General features: G+C 45.0%; 1 protein-coding gene across 1 annotated transcript; it reads right to left on the reverse strand.

The window, feature by feature from the left end:
• Positions 1 to 971: 971 nt before the first annotated feature.
• On the reverse strand, positions 972 to 20720 carry Ptgr1 (prostaglandin reductase 1). Its single transcript, XM_052176554.1, has 10 exons — positions 20631 to 20720; positions 18403 to 18518; positions 16597 to 16642; positions 15383 to 15439; positions 13306 to 13473; positions 11324 to 11441; positions 8679 to 8834; positions 5935 to 6043; positions 3319 to 3437; positions 972 to 1501 (listed from the first exon to the last, which is right to left on the reverse strand). The coding sequence occupies exons 2-10, from the start codon at positions 18506 to 18508 to the stop codon at positions 1391 to 1393; spliced, it is 990 nt and encodes a 329-aa protein (XP_052032514.1). The 5' UTR covers positions 18509 to 18518; positions 20631 to 20720; the 3' UTR covers positions 972 to 1390.
• Positions 20721 to 21420: the final 700 nt, after the last annotated feature.

Genomic DNA, 21420 nt, shown 5'->3' on the forward strand with positions numbered 1-21420 from the left:
AATATTTTTTCATGTATTTTTACCTATAGAATAATCACAATTCCAGTAAGAAGCACTTTGATTAATGGTTATGAACTATACAAATAACACTTTCACTTGTGCTATCTGCATAACATGTTGATGTAATCCTTTATGATATCCCATCTGTGCAGAGATAAATGTCATTTGTCGGTTTGTCAATGCTGACTAGATGGGTGATGTATTTGTGTGTCACTGAAAAGTGCACACTCCTCTGCAGTGTTAAGGGCACCCTGTACGGTGCAGTAGTTACAGTGAATCACAACTAAAACAATAAAGTATCTAATGAAGAATACCTCTTGCTTTGGTTTTTTTTTTTTGTTGTTGTTGTTGTGTTTCGATTTTGTTTGTTGGCTTGTATGTGCGCGTGCATGAAAACCCGTCATGTCATATGTGTGGAAGCCAGAGACAATTATGAGAGTTGATTTTCTCCCTCTACATGTGTCTTCCAGGGATCAAACTTAGGTTGTCAGCCTTGGTGGCAGACCCCTTACCTGCTAAGCCATCTCATTGGCCCTAGTTTTTTGTTTGTTTTTTAAAGGAGTGCCATTCATGTCTTCAGTTCTCAATAGCCTCCACTGGTTACCTGTTGCAGGGAAATATTAAAAAGTTGACCCGCCAACCCTCCGAGATCCTGGACCATGCTCCTGACCTCCTGCCAACTGGAACACAGGGCTACCGCCCAGCCATTTTTTCAGGGATCTCTCCTGCTTCAGATTCTCAGGCCCTGCAGGGACACTGGGCCTCTGCTGGGCCGGCTCACTTAGCACCCCCTCTGCTAGCCATCTGTTTGGAGGAGACCCACACAACGCCCCACACCCCCACAATCTGCCACCTCACCACCCAATTACTCAATAGAATCAAGACTCTTATTGCTTAATTAACCAATCAGATTTATGTGTAAATAATATTACAATTTACAAGATGTCAATACAATAATTTTAGAGCCAATTGATAATGATAAAAGCTTTATCCCAGTATTTCTAATCTTGCTAATGGATTACAAAGCAGACCTACCTTCAAGTTCCTGCCCTCAATTCTCTTGGTGACACACTGAAACTTATACTAAAAGTATAAGTCAAGAAAACCCTTTCCTCCTCCAAATTGCTTTCATTACAACAACAGAAACAAAATTAGAACAGACACCAAAGGCAACATGTGTTACAGTCACCCAGGAGGAGCTGAAGTCGGCAGCAACCTGCTCATTGTTTGTCATGATTTCATTCTCTATCACAGATGGAGAAAAATCACACGTGTGTTTTATTAGCTAGGTCAAACTCATTGCAGTTAAAGCTTTCCTAAGACAATAGACGTGTGTACTGACTGGTGAACAGCTAATCCTGAAGGGATGATCCGTGGTGCGCCATTTTTTTCATGCTTTCACTATGGCCTTCCCCAGGTTTTCTCCTTTCAACATTCCCATGAACGCTGCGGGCATTTTCTCAAATCCCTCAGTGATGGACTCATGATACTGGATTTTACCCTGCATAGAAACAACAAATGTTTTGGGTTGGTGTCATCTTCCAAATGACATTCTCTTCCCATCCTAGCGACAAACTGATCAGATGCACCGTAAGAGCCCTGGAAGTCTGAGGTGTAGGCCCTCTTGTCTGTGGATAACAAAACCTATGGACAGAGTGTGCATGACATATCACAGTGTAATGGCAGAAAGGTGGTCCACTACAGGAGGGTCCAACCATGCGGGCTCTCCAGAGAGCGGCACATCCTCAGCAGAGGCTGTTTACATCACAGCTAGTAGCCTACTGATAGGACACACTACACCTCAACTAAGACTGGAAGGGGTACAGCCTGTTCAGGAAATGTAAATACCACAGGGCTTCACACCCCATTCTCCCTTCTAACCAAGGTTCCCTCTACCAGCTCTGGGGTTCTTGTTTTTAAAGGGTTTTTTTTTTTAATGTAGAATCCCAAGCTATCTGATAGTTTTTCATAATATAATCTAGTGATGGCCAAATACTCTTTATAGACTTATGGTCATGCCATGAGCCCTCAGAAGGTACAAAAGTGGAATCTGAATCCCTGACTTGATAGACCTAGCTCATTTCTACCTTTAAAAGGATAGAGAACTGCATAAGATAGGGAGCTAAAATCTAGTGTAATAAATAAAAATGCAGAATGAATATTGCTGTGGGCTAAACTGGGCCCTACCTGCCCCCCAAATTCCTTTGCTGAATTCAGAGGTTTCTCAGAGCCTCAGAATGTCTCTTCTAAGTCAAGGCCTTTAAAAACATAATTAGAATATAATGAGGTCATATGAGTAGCCCATAATCAAATAGGACTGGGGTCCCTTTTAGGGAGTGAAACTGACACACTCAGAGAAGACCATAAGCAGATACAGGAGGAATACAGTCTGAAGAGGCAAGCACAGAGTAGCCTCTAGCACTTCAAGAAAATAAATCCCTGTTTTTTAAGACACCCATCCTGTGGTGCTTTGTGATGGTAGCCCTAGGAAACTAATGCAAATACTAGTGGAGATTTTAATAATAGGGAAAATTAAGGTATAACATGAGGATTTATGAAAACTTCCTGTACTGTCTTCTCAATTTTTTTCATGTCAATCTGCAATTGCATTAAAATAAAAACCATTAAAGAAAAAAAAGTAGGGCTCTCAAGTGAGGAAAAGTGTTTGCTGAGCCTTTGGAGTCAATCCCAGTATTAGGCTGTGGAGTAGGCAGTGGGGGCAGGGAACAAAGAAGTAGATAGAATGAAATGAAGACAGCTCAACTTCATTTAGCAAGAAGTCCACGCGGTGAGGAATGGGACCGAGGAGACCAGCAAACGGAGAGCTGGGTGGTTCCAAGAGCGAGAAAAACACCGTGTGCTTGACAAAGGCTGGTGGAATGGGGTTAGTGTAAAAGCCTGACATACAGGTCTGAAACGGGATGGCAAGAAAGACACTGTCTGTGCAAATATAGATAATGCCACCTCCAGGTGTTCTGTTATAAAACGGATGGGTTTGAAGAGCAATGGGATTTAGAGCATTTTGGACATGGTGGTACATGTCTGTAACTCCAGCATTCAGGATGCTGAGACAAGATTGTCATGATACACAGTGGCACACTGACTTCACCACTGTCCTTATCCACAGCCCCAAAGCAAGAAATTTAGAGAAGTCTGTTTTGTTTTTTTAAGATGATTAAAGACTGTATTTGGAAACATTGATCCAACTGGCTTAGAGAAACAATATAGCAGGAAAGCAAAGGACTGCAAGACTGGAGGTTAGGAGTTGCAGAAGCCTTTGGGTGCTGGTGGGGAGGTGGAGTGGTTTGGTCCCCTTACCTGTGAGACCCAATTCATCAAGTCTGTCAGAGCCTTCTGGCGGACTTCTCCCTGCCACCGAGTGACGATGAACCCCTCCATGCGCAGCTGCTGATAGATAACCACCTCTGGGGGTGGGCCTGGAAAAGTAGGGTGCACTTGTGGGACAGAGTCCAGGGACATGTCCACAGTGAAGCAGAGGAATACTAATCACTGGCATGGTTCTCCAAGCACTCTCCACCCACACCATTCTGTTTCCTCTACTCCCTTCTGATCCATGGGGCTGCTGCCCACTACCACTAACTGTGTAGTGGGGAGAATAATGGTCCCAAAGACATCTACAGCCCAAACCCTGTGACTGTATTATACTCCATAGGGAAGAGAAGGCTGCCCTGGTTGCCTGGCGACCAGCATCTGAGAGCATGATGCTCCCTCAGTCTCACACTCTCCAGGGCTCAGCTGTGGATATGAATGGAATGGAAGCATCAGGAGAGCTGAACAATGCAGCCTTGGCTTCCAGAATAACTGTGGTCCATTCACTGCTTGGAAGAAAGTACCATTTGTCATCAGGAAAATGGAACATTGTCTGGAACCAATGGAAACTGGCCCATGATGAGTGGCATATGTAAACGCAGGACCAATGCATAAAGCTAGAAAGAAGTCCATGCATTGACCACTTCTGCAAAGGCTCATAGCAGGGGCTGGCTCAGTGGTTAAGAGCACTCACTGCTCTTCTGAAGGTCCTGAGTTCAAATCCCAGCAACCACATGGTGGCTCATAACCATCCATAATAAGATCAGATGCCCTCTTCTGGTGTGTCTGAAGACAGCTACAGTGTCTTTATTATTATTTATAATAATAAATAAATGGGCTTGAGCAAGCAGGGACTGAACGAGGAAGGTTAACCAGAGGGAGCTGGGCTAACCAGAGTGAGTGGGGTCAACCGGAGGGATCAGAGGTCCTAAATTCAATTCCCAGTAACCACCTGAAGGCTCACAACCATCTGGACAGCTCCAAGTGTACTCATATACATGAAATAAATCTTTAAAAAAAAAAAGGATCATAGCAACCTTATTTCATTTTAAGTTAAAGGTTCAACCTTGGCTAGGCAGATGACTCAGGCATGCTATGCGGGCATGAGGTCATGAGTTCAGATCCCCCAGCACCCATGTAAATAAAAGCCAAGCATGGTGATTCAAACCTCTACTCCAGATAGAAGGATCCCTGGAACTCATTAGCCAGCCATCAGGAAAAATTGACTGCCCCAGCTGCAGTGAAAGACAATAGTCTCCAAACAAACATGGAAAGCAGCCCCAAGAGGATCCCCAAGGTTGACATTTGACCTACACATGAGTACACACACACACACACACACACACATAATGACAAACATACATGTGTCACACCTCACACATGCATAAAAGGTTGAAACTTGGAATCTTTTGCTGATTCTGACAAGAACATTGATTTCTTTGTTAAAGTGCAAAACAGCAAATGTGGCTATAAATTGGTGGAAATAATGACTTGTCTCCAAGGTCTAATGAAACTGGACTGTGCTAGAATTTCTGGGCCTCAGAAGCAAGGCAGAACCCCATCTGAATAAAATAGACAAGGTCAGTTGCCATCTCTAAGATCTGTCTGAGCAACCTAAAATTCCAAAGACTAATTGCTAAAAAGACTAGACCAAATTACTATGTTTAGAAATCTTTGGTTATACTTATTTGAACTACAGATAGGAAAAAGTACCCTGGAGCTCTCTTTGGGTGGCAGACAGATGATTTCCCATGATTCCACCTTAGCATCAAATGCAAAAGAGGATGGATGAGAGGTTTGTCCCTCTCAGTGAGATTGCCAAATGAATCTGGAATGTCTGCTGGATTATCCCTGCCGACAGGAACACTGATTTCTATTTTGAGCAACAGAGCAAATACGGCTATAAATTGGTGGAGATAATGACTTGTCTTTGAGGTCTACTGAAACTGGTTGATTCTCCACAACTCAAGAGGGACTCTGTGATCAATCCTTCCTCAGCCCCTTTGGCCCTAAGCACCCATCTCCAGGCAATTCTGCTGTCGATCTGTGCTGTGAGATTTTATTCATACTAGGCAAGCCCAGAACAGAAGTAACCAGTTGTTCTGTGATCTCCCATAGACTGATTACAGACAGAGATTCCTCCTCTTCATTATCCTTTCTTGATGATCTCAAATAAATCTGTCACCATGACAGCAGAGCAGGGACCCTATGTGAGGAACAACAGCATTGGATTTGGTTTTGTGTCAGTCATTCATCTTGTAAGAGGCTCACACAGGGTCCTTCATAGACCAGAAGCAAGGCAAGTAGGCCCTAGGTTGATACTGCTTTTGAACCTCTGGGGATGTAAGGGAGAGGCAGGGAGTGAAGGAGAGAGATGAAGAGCACAAGAGATATAAAAGCTGCCAATCAAACAGTGTGCAGCAAGAAAGTGGGATCAGCCATGCCTCTTTCTCATTTCGGGGAAAACTGTCAGGCCACACAGATGGCTTGCAGCTCTGGGAAGTCAGCCCACACCTGTGAAGATATGACAGCCAGCCCGGCCCTTCCCCATATCTGTGAATTTTCCCTTTGTCCAGCCCTGCTACATCTGCAGGAGCACAGTACCTTGGGGACATGGGCCAGTGCGGTTGTATTGAGAGATGGCACCACAGATGGCAATTCTTCCAAATGTCTTCATCTGGAGCATAACAGTGTTTGAAAACTCTCCACCTACCTAAGTAGACAGTCAGAAAAAGAGAAAGAAAAAGAAAAAGAAAGAAAGGAAGGAAGGAAGGAAGGAAGGAAGGAAGGAAGGAAGGAGGGAGGGAGGGAGGGAGGGAGGGAGGGAGGGAGGGAGGGAGGGAGGGAGGGAGGGCGAAGGAAGGAAGGAAGGAGGAAGGAAGGGAGGGAGGGAGGGAGGAAGAAGGAAGGAAGGAAAGAAGAAGAAGAAGAAGAGAGAGAGAGAGAGAGAGAGAGAGAGAGAGAGAGAGAGAGAAGGAAAGAGATTTAAATACTTTCAAGATTGCATTGCATTTAGGAGAATTTACAAAATTGGTTGAAGCAGTACAAACAGTTGTAATGATTGCAGCTAAAATTCAACAGAAATGGACATCTTCAGTAGGTGGAGGCAGGAGAATCAGAACTTTAAGGTCATTCTCCGTTACATAGTGAGTCTGAGGCCAGCCTGGGTTACATAAGATAATTTTCAAAAAAGGGACATTTTCATTTAACCTGAGGAACATACCTTGCATAGTAGTAAAGTCAGTGCGTTAAATATTAGAATCTTCTGCATAGCCCAATAGTTTCATTATCCTATCATCTAAAATGTTAAGTAGCACTACACAAAGGGCATTCAGGAACAAAGCTATGGGACTCACACTTTCAAATTTCAAAGTATACCACAAAGCTCAATTAAAGCAAAGTGGAAACAGAAAACACAGTGGGACCAAAGGGAGCACAAAGGCAGCCGTTACATTTGCTCTCGATTGGATTCCATGTGAATGAATGTCAAGGCACTTCCTAACAGGGAAGCCTTGACAACTGCAGAGCCGAATAAGCAGTTGGTGCACAGCCACTCGGAGAAGATCAGTGGCTCTCCCAACTGTAGCCCAAACATGTATGTAACACTGACAGGCGTGCCAGAGCTAACCCTTAAACCTCAGTAGAAGCAAAGACACACATATCAGTGACCCAGAGAAGGCAGCATTGTTAGACAGCACAGCAAAAGCCCAACCAATTGAAATGTCTGTGTTTCTGAGGATAATATCTAGAGAATGCTGAAAGTTCATGGAGCTGGAGAAAACCCTGAAACTATATACAGTCAACCATCATTCTCACAGGATTCCATATCTGTGAACTATATAACTTGCTAAGATTTATCTGTGCCTTCAAAATGGAACCCAGATCATTTGCAGACTTCGGCATTCCCAGCAGAGACTGAACAAGCAAGGCGATGCTCTGCCTTCCTGTGACATCTTGCCAACAAAGGATGGGGACAGTGGAGCCCGGGCTTTGGGCAGAGTGGAGTGGAGAATGGATGTCAACTTCGTGAGTTTAAGGGCCGTTACATAACACTTCATCTTAGTGAAATGCTTCTGAGCCTAATTCCTCTTCTGTAAATAAACAAGCTACAAAGGGGGTGGGGGAGGTGTGTGCTAGGATTTAAGATCATAATCCACATGAGAAATGTTCATATGTAGACATTTCTCCTAGAAGACATAGTTCAATGATCCTGGTGACTTTATAGAACACAACTACTGCCAATAGCGTTAACTGGAACAAAGAGACATATTCTCAGATATAACAAACTCAGAGAGCCTAGATGAGCACTAGGCTATACACTTTTCCCCAAGCATGATACATGTACGCCCATGAGCAATCTTCAGTGTCATGTGACCCAACGAAATGTAATTCAAAACCACCTGAAATGTCACTTCAAACAGACTAAGATAGGTATAAGAAAGCCAGCAATTTCATTAAGGTTAGGGAAAGATTCTAACCCTTCAAGGCCGCTGGTAAGAATGAAAGACAGTGCAGTCACTTTACAAAAACACTTTGGCAGTTCCTCAAAATGTAAACATGAAGTTTCCATGTGACCTGGCTAGTCTACTCACAGGTGAATACCCAAGAGAAATGAAAACAAATCCAAATGAAAATGTGTACATGAACATTTATAGTAGCCTTATACAATGGTTAAAAAAGGGTAAAGAACTTGATGCCTATGACCTGATGAACAGACAGAATATGTGGTATATCCATACAACGAAATAGAACTCACTCATTCAAAAGTGATGAAAGACTGACCCTACCCCAACATAGATGGATATGGAATCCTTCTGCTAAGTGAAAGAAGCCAGGCACAAAGGAACACATTTTTGAGGGGAAGAAAGTGGGAAGGTAACTGATGATTAATGTTTCTTTGGGGAATGATAAACATTCTAAAACTGCGGTCATATAGACAGTTTGATACTAACAATGGTTAAGATCTGAACTATAACTTCCTTTCTTTTGCAGTGCTGGGATTGAACGCAGGGCCGTGTACATGGTCAGCAACAAGTCTATTACTGAGTCATATTTTCAGTCTAAAATTCTACAGTTGGTTGTTCATTCATTCATTCATTCATTCATTGCTTGATAATGGAAGACATGGTCTCACTAAGAAGCCCAGGCTTGCCCTGAGCCTGCTATCCTCCTGCCTCAGCATTATGAGTACTGGGATTATAGGCACAGCTACTCTGCCTGGCTATGCAGTTTGAATGAATAAATCCCATGGTCTGTGCAATTATATCTTAACAAATCTCCCCACCCCCAAAGAATGTACTTTATTCATATGTTCTAGCTGGCAACTTTAGAAACCTGTTCATACTTACATTATCAAAATAGCAATCATAACCATCTGGAGAAGCTGCCTTCAAAGCTTCCTCCAACGACTTTACTGTCTTGTAGTTAAAGGCCACGTCGAATCCAAGCTTCTTAAGATAGGCAACCTTTGCATCAGACCCCGCTGTCCCAACAACTTTGCAGCCCTAAATGGGGGGAGGGGAGAGAATTCTTTAATCAATTAAAGAAGCAGAAGCACAGTCCAAAGCCACGTTCCCAGGCTAACACCATCAGGTTGCCGGAGATCACACTGTGTGCTAGTCAACTGTCCCATGCTATGAAAACCACCGGGGGAAACGAGTTAAAGGAGGGAAGATTTACTTTGGCTCACAGCTTTAGATGCTTTATCCCAAGGTCACCTCACTCCACGTGTCGGGAGTATAATATGTGTATCACAGCAGAAGGGCGTGGCATTAGAAAGCCACTCAACTACGGCAGAGGAAGAGAAGGGACAGAGACAGATAAGGACAATCTAGAACAACCTTCAAGGACAGAGTCCAGTGACTTACTTAAGCTCTTGCATTCTAGTTTTTCCCATCTACCGACAATGCCTTCAGACCATGAATCTACGGGTAGTTGATCCATGGGTGAGGTCAGGATCCTGCCCCTCCCCCATAATTCAGTCACTTCACCAAAGTCCCACTTCTGAAGTAGGGCCAAGCCTTCACCGTAATTTCACCAAATTTCCTACCAAAACCATGGTACACCCCCCACACGAGGAACTCCACAGTAGCTCAACAGACCCTGAGGGGAAAACTGGTTCCTAAGCCAGACTAGAACCAGCTACAGCTGGCTTGAGCCCACTTAGCAGAGCTCATCTATGTCTGCTTTGTTTGCTGTTCAGCCTGCTGCTTTTAATAATCCAGTCACCTGACCGCCTGGCTTCTTCACCCTGAGATGCCTCTTCTCTTCCCCCAAAGACATGTATCCTATCTCAGTGCTGTGGTCTTGGTTGTTGCTGTGTTTTGGTTGTGTGTGTGTGTGTGTGAAGGTGCCTAGGAAGGCCAGAAGAGGTCCTGTAGAGCTGGACACAGGAGATTGTGAGCCACTGTGTGGCTGCTGAGAACTGAACTTGGGTAGGTAGCAACTGTTAACTTCTGAGCCATCTCTTCAGCACAGTGCCATGGCTCATAAGATTATCATTTGACATCCCCACTCAAGGATTTTTAAAACTTTATACTTATTATTAGTCATGCATAGTGCTGATGGCGAGTGAGTATGGATGCACGCATAGTTAACAGCACACGTATGGAGGTCAGGAGACAACACTGTGGAGTCCACTCACTACTTCCCCTCGCACCCTCACATGGGTTCCAGTGACTGAACTCGGGTCGTCAGGCAGGTCAGAATGTTCCTTTACCATGCAGTCATCTCTTCAGAGCTCCATAGTTTTAATAAAACATTTGCAATCTATATATTGGAAATACTTCTAATTCATTTTTTAAATCTAGCCTATGCTGAATATAGTTAGACATTCTGAGTTCAGAAAAAAGAGAAACCGAAACCTCCAAATCAAACTCACATGTAAAAGACAAAGGCAAAATTTTCTCGAAATGTTACCAAACCAGAGACTGGGGTATAGTTCAGTGGCAGAGCCTTGCTAAGCATGCACTAGACCCTAGGTTCAATGACCAGCCTTGCCCAAACGCTACTAAATCAGTTCCAAGGGTATATGGATTGCTAAAATGGCTCCGGAAAACAAATGCAGCTCGTTGGTGGTAAAGTTAAGATGTCAAAAGCTGAAACAGTAGTTAGGATTCAGCCGCTTTTCCCCTATAGGTATTTACATAAATACTTCCTACAACCTCATTCATGGTCGAGCTCCTATTAGTAATAAAGACCAACCCTTCACTATTGGATATAGGCCACGATTCAACTCCATTCCCCTCCCTTGTCCTTCTAAGAACGTGGCCAAGTCCTGTGCAGACGCCTTTGACAAAGCGACATCACCCAGGTAGATCTCCTGAGACCCTCCACACTGTGAGAAGCCAAATCCTGGCCAGGTCTGAGCTGCCTGCTCTCCTGCATACTCCCCTCAGACTGCATCCCCTGAGCAGAGACCTGCCCAAGTCACAGCCTACACTTCTAGTGCACTTCTGCTTACGTTTCTATGGCAGGAGCTGGTTCCCAAACAAGGGCCCCGCCTCCCTGGGCTGGCTGCTCATTTCTTTCTGGTGCAATAGCCTTTGCAATGAAGTCATGTGGGCCATGACTCCTGGTTTACAAGTCCCTCTTTGTAAATTTCTTGGGACAATCATGAAGGAAGGGGATTAAACTGAGCAAGAGAACACAAAGTAAAAATACTACTACTGCTGCTACTATTACTTGTAGTAGTAGCAGCAACAATAACAGTAACAACAAAAACAACAACAACAATAACAGAAAAAATAGTGCTAGTACCCCGCAGTCTAGCCGGGCCCACTCCTGACCTGTCCTGTAGCTGTCAGTCAGCACTGGCCAGCTCATCTTTACTGTTCTCTTCTCCCCATTCTGCCCTTCTCAGCCTCTAACTTCTGAACAAGTCGCAGCAAGCTGACTGCACCCCCTTGAGTCCAGAGAGCCCTCCCTCTGCAGGTGCTGCTGTTCTCGGTACACACTGAGCCGTGCAGAGGCATGACCAGAGGAAGACACGTACCTTGAGCTTAGCTATCTGCCCCACCACAGAGCCCACTGCTCCTGCTGCCGCACTGACCAGCACCGTTTCTCCACCCTTGACGCCACAGATGTCAAGCAGGCCGAAGTAGGCAGTGAGGCTGAGGAGAGACCATAAGGATGTGTGAGTAGTGCCCCTCCCCACTCCTCGCCCTCCCCCCATCCCCTGTCCCCTCCCTCTCTTCCTCTTTGGCCATGTAGCCCAATCTTTTAAATTACGATCTACCTGCCATTTTACACATACTGTGAAAACATATGTTACATATCAACTCATTTCACAGATACACACACACACACACACACACACACATTTTCTGGCTCTGTCATTACACCAGTGTCAAGCAGCATCTCCTTTCACTGTCTACCTCCAAGGAATCTCTAGAGTCAGCTTTCAAGTAGACACACTGACCTAAGAACAAAACCCCACTTCCTTTTAGACACCAAACTGAGGTAAGGTCAACAAGAAAAAAAGACGTCCTAGGCAGAATTATTAAGCTGCCTTAGCCTAAGGAGGATTTAAAGAATCAACACTTCAGAAAAGAAAACATTAATTTGGACGTCCCACCCCCTTTGTCACTTTTTCCGGGGCAGATCTCACTGTGTAGCCCTTGCTGGCCCGGGACATGCTATGTAGCCCAGGCTGGCCTCAAACTGGGGATTGAAAGCATGTGCTACCACACCTGGCTTGATTTTTTTTTTTTTTTAGATAGCGGCTAGCTTTGTCTCAGGCTGACATCTAACTCATGATCTTCCTGCCTGAACTTCTGAGTAACTGAGATTACAGAAGACAGAAGACAGTTTGCTTTTCAATGTCTCTTGCGTGTTAAAGAATGATTTCCCACATTGGCACCGCTGGGAGAGGTTGGAGCCTTTAATAAGTGGGGCATGTCTGACATGATTTTCCCCTCTTCATTTAGCCTCAAGAATACTTGTAGATCATCTTTTAACTGACAATAACTGCACAAATGTAGACATATACAGATATGCATGTATAGTACATAACATGTTTTAAATATACATACACAGAATAACTAAATTGAGCTAATTAACATACACATAACTAATTGCCAACCTTATTGTTCTAATATGTTTGTCCTGCTGTACAGCAGCAGTGTCTCTTAAATGAACATCTCTAAATAAGGTTTGTGTCTCTGCACCAACCTGTCTCTCAGGCCCCATCATTATCCTCTCCCTTCTATGGATTCCACTTATACTACAGTTTGGAGAGGAGCTGACCCCCTCTCCCACCTGGGCTCCCCCCAAGGCTCATGGCTTCCCCAAGGCTTGGCTTCCAAAGCATCAGTGTTCAGAGATGTGGTATTGGCAAAGTGATTAAATCATGAGGGCTCTGACGTAATCAAAGCATTCATCGCATGGATTCATAATATGACGGCATTATCAGGAGGCGGGGACTAGTTGGAGGAAGCAGATCACTGTGGGCGGTGCCCTAGAAAGGCGCATCTCCTCTCTGGCTCCTTACTACGTTTCTCTTCTTCCTGAGTGCCAAAGGATGGATAGGCAGGTCTGCCCCATCATGCCCCTGGCACCATGATCATCCACCTTGTCGTCCATCAAAGCAGCAGTGATGAACTGAGGCCTCAGAAACCATGACCCAGCAGGACCCTCCCTCCATTAAAATTGCTGCTCCTGGGCGTTCTCACAGAAAGAAGACGCTGACCCAGGATGGCATGAGATCGTGTGGTGTTTGTCTTTCTGTACCTGACCTACTTAATGTCCTTCGGGTTCATCTACGTTATGATATATGCCAAGATTCCCTTCCTTTTGAGGTTGTACAGTATTCTTAATATATAATGTTTTCTGTATTTATCCAGTAACTCACTTTAAGCTCCCTCCTTTCTTTTTTCTACCATCTTCCTCTTATCTGTCTTCGCCTCACATCTCTCCTTGTTTATCAAGTTACAGCGCTGGACATTCTGACAGACAAAACCTACCGATGGCACTCACCCTGGCATGCCAACTGTTCCCAGCGCCAAGGACAGCGGTAACTTGTCCGGCCACCCTGTGGGCAGCTTCCTCAGTCCATTCCCATCAGAAATGGAATGTGATGTCCAACCTAGTAAAGCCACTACAATCGTTCCTGTTGGGAAGGCTGCGTTCTTACTTTCCACGACTCTGAAAGATAAAAGTACAGTAAGATGTGTGATTCCCTTTTCCCCCGCTCATGGGAGTCAGGAGTCTGTGTGGGGAATGTTCACAAGAAGGCACTGAGGTTTATAATCTGTGGCTGGCACCCTGGGGAAGCTCCCCTAATTCTTAGCCATTGTGAGAGCCTTCTGAGAAGAACAGTCACAACTGGTCCAACAGCCACCCCTGTCCCTGCCCACATCCCTTCTTTTGAGCAAGGGTCCTCTCTCCTCTGGCCCCAGAGGCCTCAATCCTCTGCCAACACAATTATGTGTTCATTTCCTTGATTAGCATGAAACATAAAAATTTACAGAAGGAAGGCTGCTGATGGCTAAGACAGGTGAGGAGTACACCCTGCACTGGAAGAAAACAATTGTTCTAACATAAAAATTAAGCCACTGAGAATTCCTAATTAAAAAAAAAAACTATAAAAGTGACAGAAGTCATCTAGGAAAGGCTATGGCAAGCAAGTGAGTTTCCTGATGATAGCCACCATTTTGCATGGCTACCATGGGTGCACTCTGGAGAGACATAGCCTTAGAAACTTCATCCCAAGATTGCTTTTTGCTGCTGTTATGCCTTTCCTGCCACTAATACATACATACATACATACATACATACATACATACATACATACATACTATATTCTTGAACGTCAACCCACTCTATTGTGGATCAACAGGAAGATGAACTTTCATGAATTAATGCTGTTTAAATGAATTAATGACTTTATAGCATTCTTGATTTGATCCAAATAATTATAGGAAGAAAATTTAGAGAGATGGTTTTAGTTGTTTTGTCAGAAAGATGTAGTAAAATTAGAATCAAGAAAAGAATGTGCCTCTTCCTCATAGAATAGTAAGTAAAGGCTGCATAATAAGGAATAGAATGAGCTTTATAAATTGCACTAGGAAGAAAAATATACTTAGGACAAATTTGTGATCAAGTAAAAACATTCATTCTGAGTCAGGTCCAAGGATGAGGCCACAGGAGTGCACTAAGATAAAGCAAGGCCACGTGAAACTGTTGCTTTGAACTTATAATGAGCTCATAGAATGAGAAAACCTTGCTTTGAACTTTCTATCAACATCCTTCTGTAACTCTTTTTTGTGTAACATTTTATCTATGAGGCAATTTTATCAGGAACTTTTATCCAAGAAGGTAAAAAAATGGGCTAAGAGAAAAAATATTTAGATAGGGCTTTATTTACATCACTAAAAGTAAGGGTGGCAGAGAGGCTGAAAGTACAGTTCTACATCTATACTGGTTGTGTGGTCAACTCGCCTGGTTGAGAGCCGCCTAGGAGGCGAGTCAGTGGATGTGTCCTGTAAGGGGATTAATACTATGGAAACTTCCTTGAATGTAGGCAAGCATAGGCTGCTGTAGGCTGAGAGCTCAGACTGAGTGAAAGAGCAGAGAGATGAAAGCTAGTTAGGACAGTGCTCTCTCTATCTATATCATCTATATATCATCCATATCTATCATCTATATCTATACCTATCCTATATCTATATCCATATCCATATGAATATCTATACATATCCCTCTCTCTCTCTTCCTTTCTTCCTGGAGCCAAGAAGACTCTGCAACAGGCTCCTGCTGCCATGATCCTTCTCAGTTCAGGCTCAGAGTCCAGAGGCAAGAGCCACATACTAAATCCTGGGAAACCATGAGCCCGACAAGCCATTCCTCCCCAAATCATTCCCCTTGGGTCATTGGTCACAGCCACATCATTTTTCCTTCTCTCCCAGTGAGCCACAGAAGCACACAGGCTGGGGAGCGAGCTGCTGTGAGCAGCAGGTGGACAGACATAGGCCTGGCGGGCAGGAAGCACAGGAGACGCTTATCCAAACAGAAGGACTTGTGTAAATACCAATTACACAATTACACAAATTACCTGGCTACTTGCTCGCCCATTATCCTGTCACCCTCCTTCAGTTTGTTTGCTGCAATTCTGAAAAAAAAAGAAAAAAAAAATCCGTCCTTAGTGTGCGAGACCAGCCAGGAGAGAATAGCTTGACTATCAAGCCAATGGCAAAAGGCGGCACACTGTGTACAGAAACAACTCCCAACCTGTAGCACGACCGTGTGAAATAGTGTGGAGTGTTTCTGCCTCGGACCCTAAAATACGCATTCTATGAGTGAGGGTGAGGGTCCTACCACTGTGTTTGTTTGGAGGCGAGTGACTGCCAATGACACTAAAATGCAGCACAAAATAATGTTACCCCAACATCAACCAGCCCCAAAAGGATGGTAATTACCATTTTTTTTCATTCAATGGAGTCTTAACTTGTTGTCTTTCTGCCTCAGCTTCTCAAGGTAGAGCCACCCTGCCCATCTACTAGTTAACACCTATAAATGGTATTCTTCAACCAAGAGTTGAATCTTTGCTAGCAAGTTATGGGGGAAAATACTATATAATGGCTGTATTACTTACTTAGCTTAAAAAAATTGCTGAAGCACCACTGAAGTCATTTTTCCCCCTTCCTGACCTTCAGTGTTTTCTGAATCATGAGTTTGAATTAACTATGGACCATGTAATTAAAATCAAAATGCTGGTCAATAGAAGACGAGAAGAGCTGGTTTTAGTCTTAGTAATTTCTGTTCATCTATTGCAGTAGGAAATGGTAAAGTGTGGGGGGGGAGTAGCTTCCCCCCTTTTCCCCACAGCAATTCTGGAAGGAACTCCACTGAGCTGCAATGGAAGGCACGCTGTGCAGAGCCGGCCTCTGCCTGCAGATGAGATGAGCAGCCATGAATCTCATCACCGATACAATCCAGGGAGAAACGGGCGGGCAAGCCGGGCGTTTTACTCAAGGTCTGTCTTAAAAAAATGAGCTGCGAGCCAGGTGGTGGTGGTGGTGGTGGTGGTGGTGGTGGTGGTGGCGGTGGCGGCAGACGTCTGTAATCCCAGCACTCTGAGAGGCAGAGACAGGCAGATTTCTGAGTTCGAGGCCAGCCTGGTCTACAGAGTGAGTTCCAAGACAGCCAGGGCTACACAGAGAAACCCTGTCTCAAAACAAAACAAACCCCCCCCCCCAAAAAAAGAGCTGCGGTTCTTCAAAATGTGGACAGACATACAACCTGAGAAGCCGGGGAAGGAAGCCATACCTCATGTAAGGATCCACAGAGAGGAACAGGGCTTCCAGCAGAACCTCTGCAAAACAAAGCAATCCAGAAGTTACTGACACAAGACCTGATGGCTACAGTGCTCTGGCATTCTGAATAAACGGGCCCACTCTTTCTGCTTAGCGGCAGAAGGTACTATCATAGTTAATTCTACCGTGCCATGGACGGACTCCAGAGCCTCCTGCATGCAAGAGAAAACCATGATCTTCACTTTCCAGCTCCCCACCTGTGCGTTCTATTGACCATAAGAGGGGCTTTCCATTCAGGCCAGCCCAGCTGATGATGGTGACAAGGACAGTGCCACTCATATTGTCTTAGAGGGATCCATTTGTTTGCTCTTTTCAACTATTGGTCCCATCCTATTTAAGGTCAAGGTAAGTAACTTAGCCAAAGACACGTTAGTAACCACCATGGCACAGTGTTGATGTAGCATCTGATTGGCTTCCCACTGCTGTGGTAAAGACCATGATCAAAACCAACTTGAAGAGGAGAGGGTTTCTGTCCCCTTACACGCCCAGATCACAGTCCATTATAAAGAGACATCAGGGCAGGGACTCCAGGAGGGAACCTGGAGGCAGGAGTTGAGGCAGAGGCCATAAAGGAACTCTTGGTTTCCTGGCTTACTCACATGACTTATTCACTCTGCTTTCTATACATCACCTATCCAGGGGTGGCGCTGAGCCCTCCTCTATGATCGTTCTTCAAGAATGTTCTAGAGAAAATGTCTAAAGACTTGCCTACAGGCAATTTGATGAAGCCGTTTCCCTCCATTGAGGTTCCTGTGTCAACCTGTCAAAAAACTAACCAGGACACATGGTGTTTTATTACCTACCTCAGGGATACCAAAGGAGATGGACTTTGTTAGAGTGACTTTCACCTGTGTATTTTCTGGAACTCTGAATCCAAGTTTTTGGCCACTGCAACTTAAACTCAGACAGTGACTGTGGCATGGACAGCGAGTGCAGCTGATCTCAGGCCTGCTCACTGCAGCGCTCCACAGACGGTGCTCGTAGTCCAGGCTCTGGCAGGGCACAAACGCTAACTCACTGCCACCATCAGGCTCTCGAGGACACAGGAGCCTTCCTCCTCTGTCAAAGCCATGAAGGATAAGGTACCCAGGCGTGAGCTTCCTCAAAGAAGCTTCCTTCCCGGGGACGGGGTGGGATGACATTAAAGCGCAAAGAAAAAAAACTAAAAAGGTTTATGTGGAGATTGCAAAATGGACACAGATAACTCCCACCTCCCTGTTCTGGCCTTCCAGTCAAGAAATCTTCTGTGGCTTGAGGATGAAGCCCAGTGGTTACCTCAGATCATGAAAAGGAGGAGGTAGCAAAAATAAATAAATAAATAAGAAAAAGAAAAAAGGAATTTGCCAGCCTTTGACTCTGGACAGCTTGCTCAGACCTATGAGATTTTTAAGGAAAGTAATGTAAGTAGAAGCTTGAAAATTTCTCAGACACTGGAGTTTGCCAACCCTGGGCCGTTCTAGATCCACCACAGGACCACTACAAGGAAAGACGCCAATCTGGCTGGCTAGAAAGGCTTCCCAGGAACTGCAGCCTGAGTCCAGCAGGAAGCCTGCTATCCTTAGAATGATGAATGAGACTTTTTCTAAAACCATCAAGCCAGGTGAGACCTACAAAAGAACCATTCAGCTTATACTAGACAAACTGCTAACACATGGAACTGTAAACTAATTAAAAAAATTGTTGTCTGAAGTCAAACTTGAGGATTCTCTTTTCTGCAGCAGATGCTAACTGTTGCAGCCCCTGCCAAGATCTTCCTTACCTCCATTATTTAAGGGTGGAAGCTCAATCGTCCTCAACTCGAAGTTACTGTCCGTAGGGAAGCCTTCAAAGTGCTTCTTCAGGGTCCAGCTCTTGGCCTGCACCATCCTGATGTACCTAGAACACATGAAACACATACTCAAGGACCATCTTACAGCCCCTAGGCACAGCACTGGGGCCAGAAACACAGCCCTAATGTCACTCAGCATGTTGTCATTTTACTACATCCATTTAGAGCTTTCTGGTATTATGCTAAGCATTTCACATGTCTGATCTCATTTTTTAAAGATTTATTTATTTTATGTATATGAGTACACTGTAGCTGTACAGATGGTTGTGAGCCGTCATGTGGTTGCTGGGATTTGAACTCAGGACCTTCAGAAGACCAGTCAGTGCTCTCACCCACTGAGCCATCTCTACAGCCCATGTCTGATCTCATTTTATTCTCATGATTTTCCTGTTAAGACTCAGGTGTGTAGAAACAGGCTAAAACAAACTCTCAAAGCAAAGAAAACGTAACCTGGCAAATTCTGTCCGGGCCATGCTGAAATTTCTCTAGGACACTAAACAACTAATGGACTTGTAAAGTCCTGCAGTTTCTAACCTTTCCTGCAGTGAATCTTCAGGGAAAGCCTCACATACAGAGACCCAAAGCCCACAGGTTTCCCCCGCTACAGCATGGACCTCTTAGCCACTAGGGGGCGAAGCGACTCCATCTATTCGTTTCTGGTTTTGGCTCTAAGGGGGAAATCAAGTATTTAGTTTCATCTTGCCTTCAGGCAAAACCAACAGATTATAAAAAGGTGCTCTGCCATCACGTGGGACACCAGAGAATTCTTAAGATAAGCAATCAAGGCTAACCAGTTCGCTCACGAAGTCCACTTCACCCAGCATGGTGGGTGGAGAAGGTGATCCAAAGCCCAGCCCTTCCTACAGACTTGTAGCTGTTTGCGAAGTGGGTTCATGAAGCCCAGGCTGGCCTTGGTGATCCTGCAATCCGAGCCTCATGAGAACCATCACGTGGTGCGGATAATCGGAACCGAACCCTCTACAAGGGCTCTTAACATCTGAGTCATCTTTCCAGCATCCACGTCACCCCCGAGTAAGATTTTTAAATTGACAAATAGATAATTAAACAAATAAAACTTACCTTGATAGGACATAGTGTATGCAATGTAGAATGCCTAACTCCCCCTCCCCCAGTGCCTTCTGTAGCATCTATTTTTATGAGACATAATCTGCTTGTTTTGAACTAATCATTATTGTTGACAAGAGCCACACTCCTGATTCTGTGCCCTTTCACTAATACTTCCAGCCCTTCTTAGCCTCTAATAACGATCATTTCACCCCATATTTCTGAGTTCAACTTGTTTTTCTGATTACAGCGCCTGGCTATGTAGCCCAGGCTAGCCTTGAACTATGTAGCAGAAGCTGTCCTGGAACCTTGCATCTTCTTGCATCTACATGCTGAGATAATGGGCATGCTCGCTCTGCTTAAATCTAGTTTACTGTTATTATTAGTTCGTGTGTGCGTGATGCAGGTGCGTGAGTGGGGGCGCATGCTTGTCACCGAGACCCTGTAGAGACTTCAGAGTGGGTTTCCGCCTTCCACTCGTGGTTTCAGGGCTCGAACTCAGGGCTGTGGGACTTGTGTGATAAGCACCTTCCCCCACGGAGCCATCTATTTCACAGGCAGATTTCAATTTTAAGACTCCATAATTCTGTCTCTTTTTCCAAAACGACAGCGTCTGGTCCTTCTGAACTCGTCACAAGTCTAAGAGGACCAACCCCCTTGCAAAGGGTCCCCTGTGTGTGTGTGTGTGTGTGTGTGTGTGGCCTGCCCTGCAGGGCTAGCTTTTACTGCACATGAGCAAATCCCCGCCTGTCTTCTCCTTTGAATCAGTTTAGCAATCCTGCAAACTCCTTAGCCCAGGCCTTCCTGGGTGCTGGCAGTTCCGCTGCATGCACCTTCAGACTTTGTTCTGTCCTAGCGCGGGTCTCAATCTCTCCAAGAACGTGCAGGACCGCAAGTGATCCCAGCCTCCCTAACTTCCTAAGTGCAGAACCCAGGGATCACCGAGCACTGGTGGTGTGGGGCGGGGTGGGCTGGGGGTCCCTCCCGCGCTCACTTGCCCAATGAGGTTCTAGATGCTCGGCTGGGAGAAAGAAGGGGTTGGAAAAGGGAAGAGGGAAAGAAGAGGGCTCAAAAATAGTAGTGAATTTACTTACACAAGCTCACAGAAACTCCTTTCCGGGAGGCCGCTGTGAAAGCTTCCCAAAGCGCCCAAGACTTGACTCTGGACTCTTACTGGGCGGTCGGAGAGGGCGGGGCTTCTCCAGGGAGGAGCAGCTTCTGGAAACTTTCGAGCTTTGGCCCACACAGGGCCGGGAAGGGACAGACATTGGGAGGGGTGTGTGCATGTATGTGCACGCGCGCGCGCGCGCGTGTGTGTGTGTGTGTTTAAATAATATTTTTTTCTTTTTTTACTTTGTGTCCACAAGATCAGAAGCAAAGAAAACAAGAAATGACTACCCAGTTAATTTAGGCAAAGTCCTACCACCTCTGGCCAGCATTAGTTAAGCTAGCTGCTGCTGCTTGTCACAACTTTATGTGAGAGGCTGGTGCTAGGTTCTCTGAAACCTTGACAAAGAAGGTGTGCAGTCATGGCATCTAAAAATATATTTCGGAAAGAATAAGAAGAATTAAAGGAGAGGCAGCCAGCAGTGCTTGCTGCCAGCAGCCTGGTGTCCCCAGATCAAGAATCCCCTTCAGGTCAAGTCCCCAAATCAGCTAGTTTATTAATGGTGAGGATAACACTTACTTTAGATAAGCGGGACATTTAGAAACCTATGCTCCCTGGGCAATGCCTAAGTCACAGAGCCCAAAGAATGTAATTTGCACCTAAGCTTAAATATGTCAGGGAGTGCAGTGCAAGCTGGTAACTGAGATAACTTATAACTTATAACTGATAACTTGAGAGGGCTTCCCAAGGACCGTGCTCAGACTCCTGGCAGAGAA

Source organism: Apodemus sylvaticus, chromosome 3 (assembly GCF_947179515.1).
Source record: "Apodemus sylvaticus chromosome 3, mApoSyl1.1, whole genome shotgun sequence".
NCBI lineage: Eukaryota > Metazoa > Chordata > Mammalia > Rodentia > Muridae > Apodemus > Apodemus sylvaticus.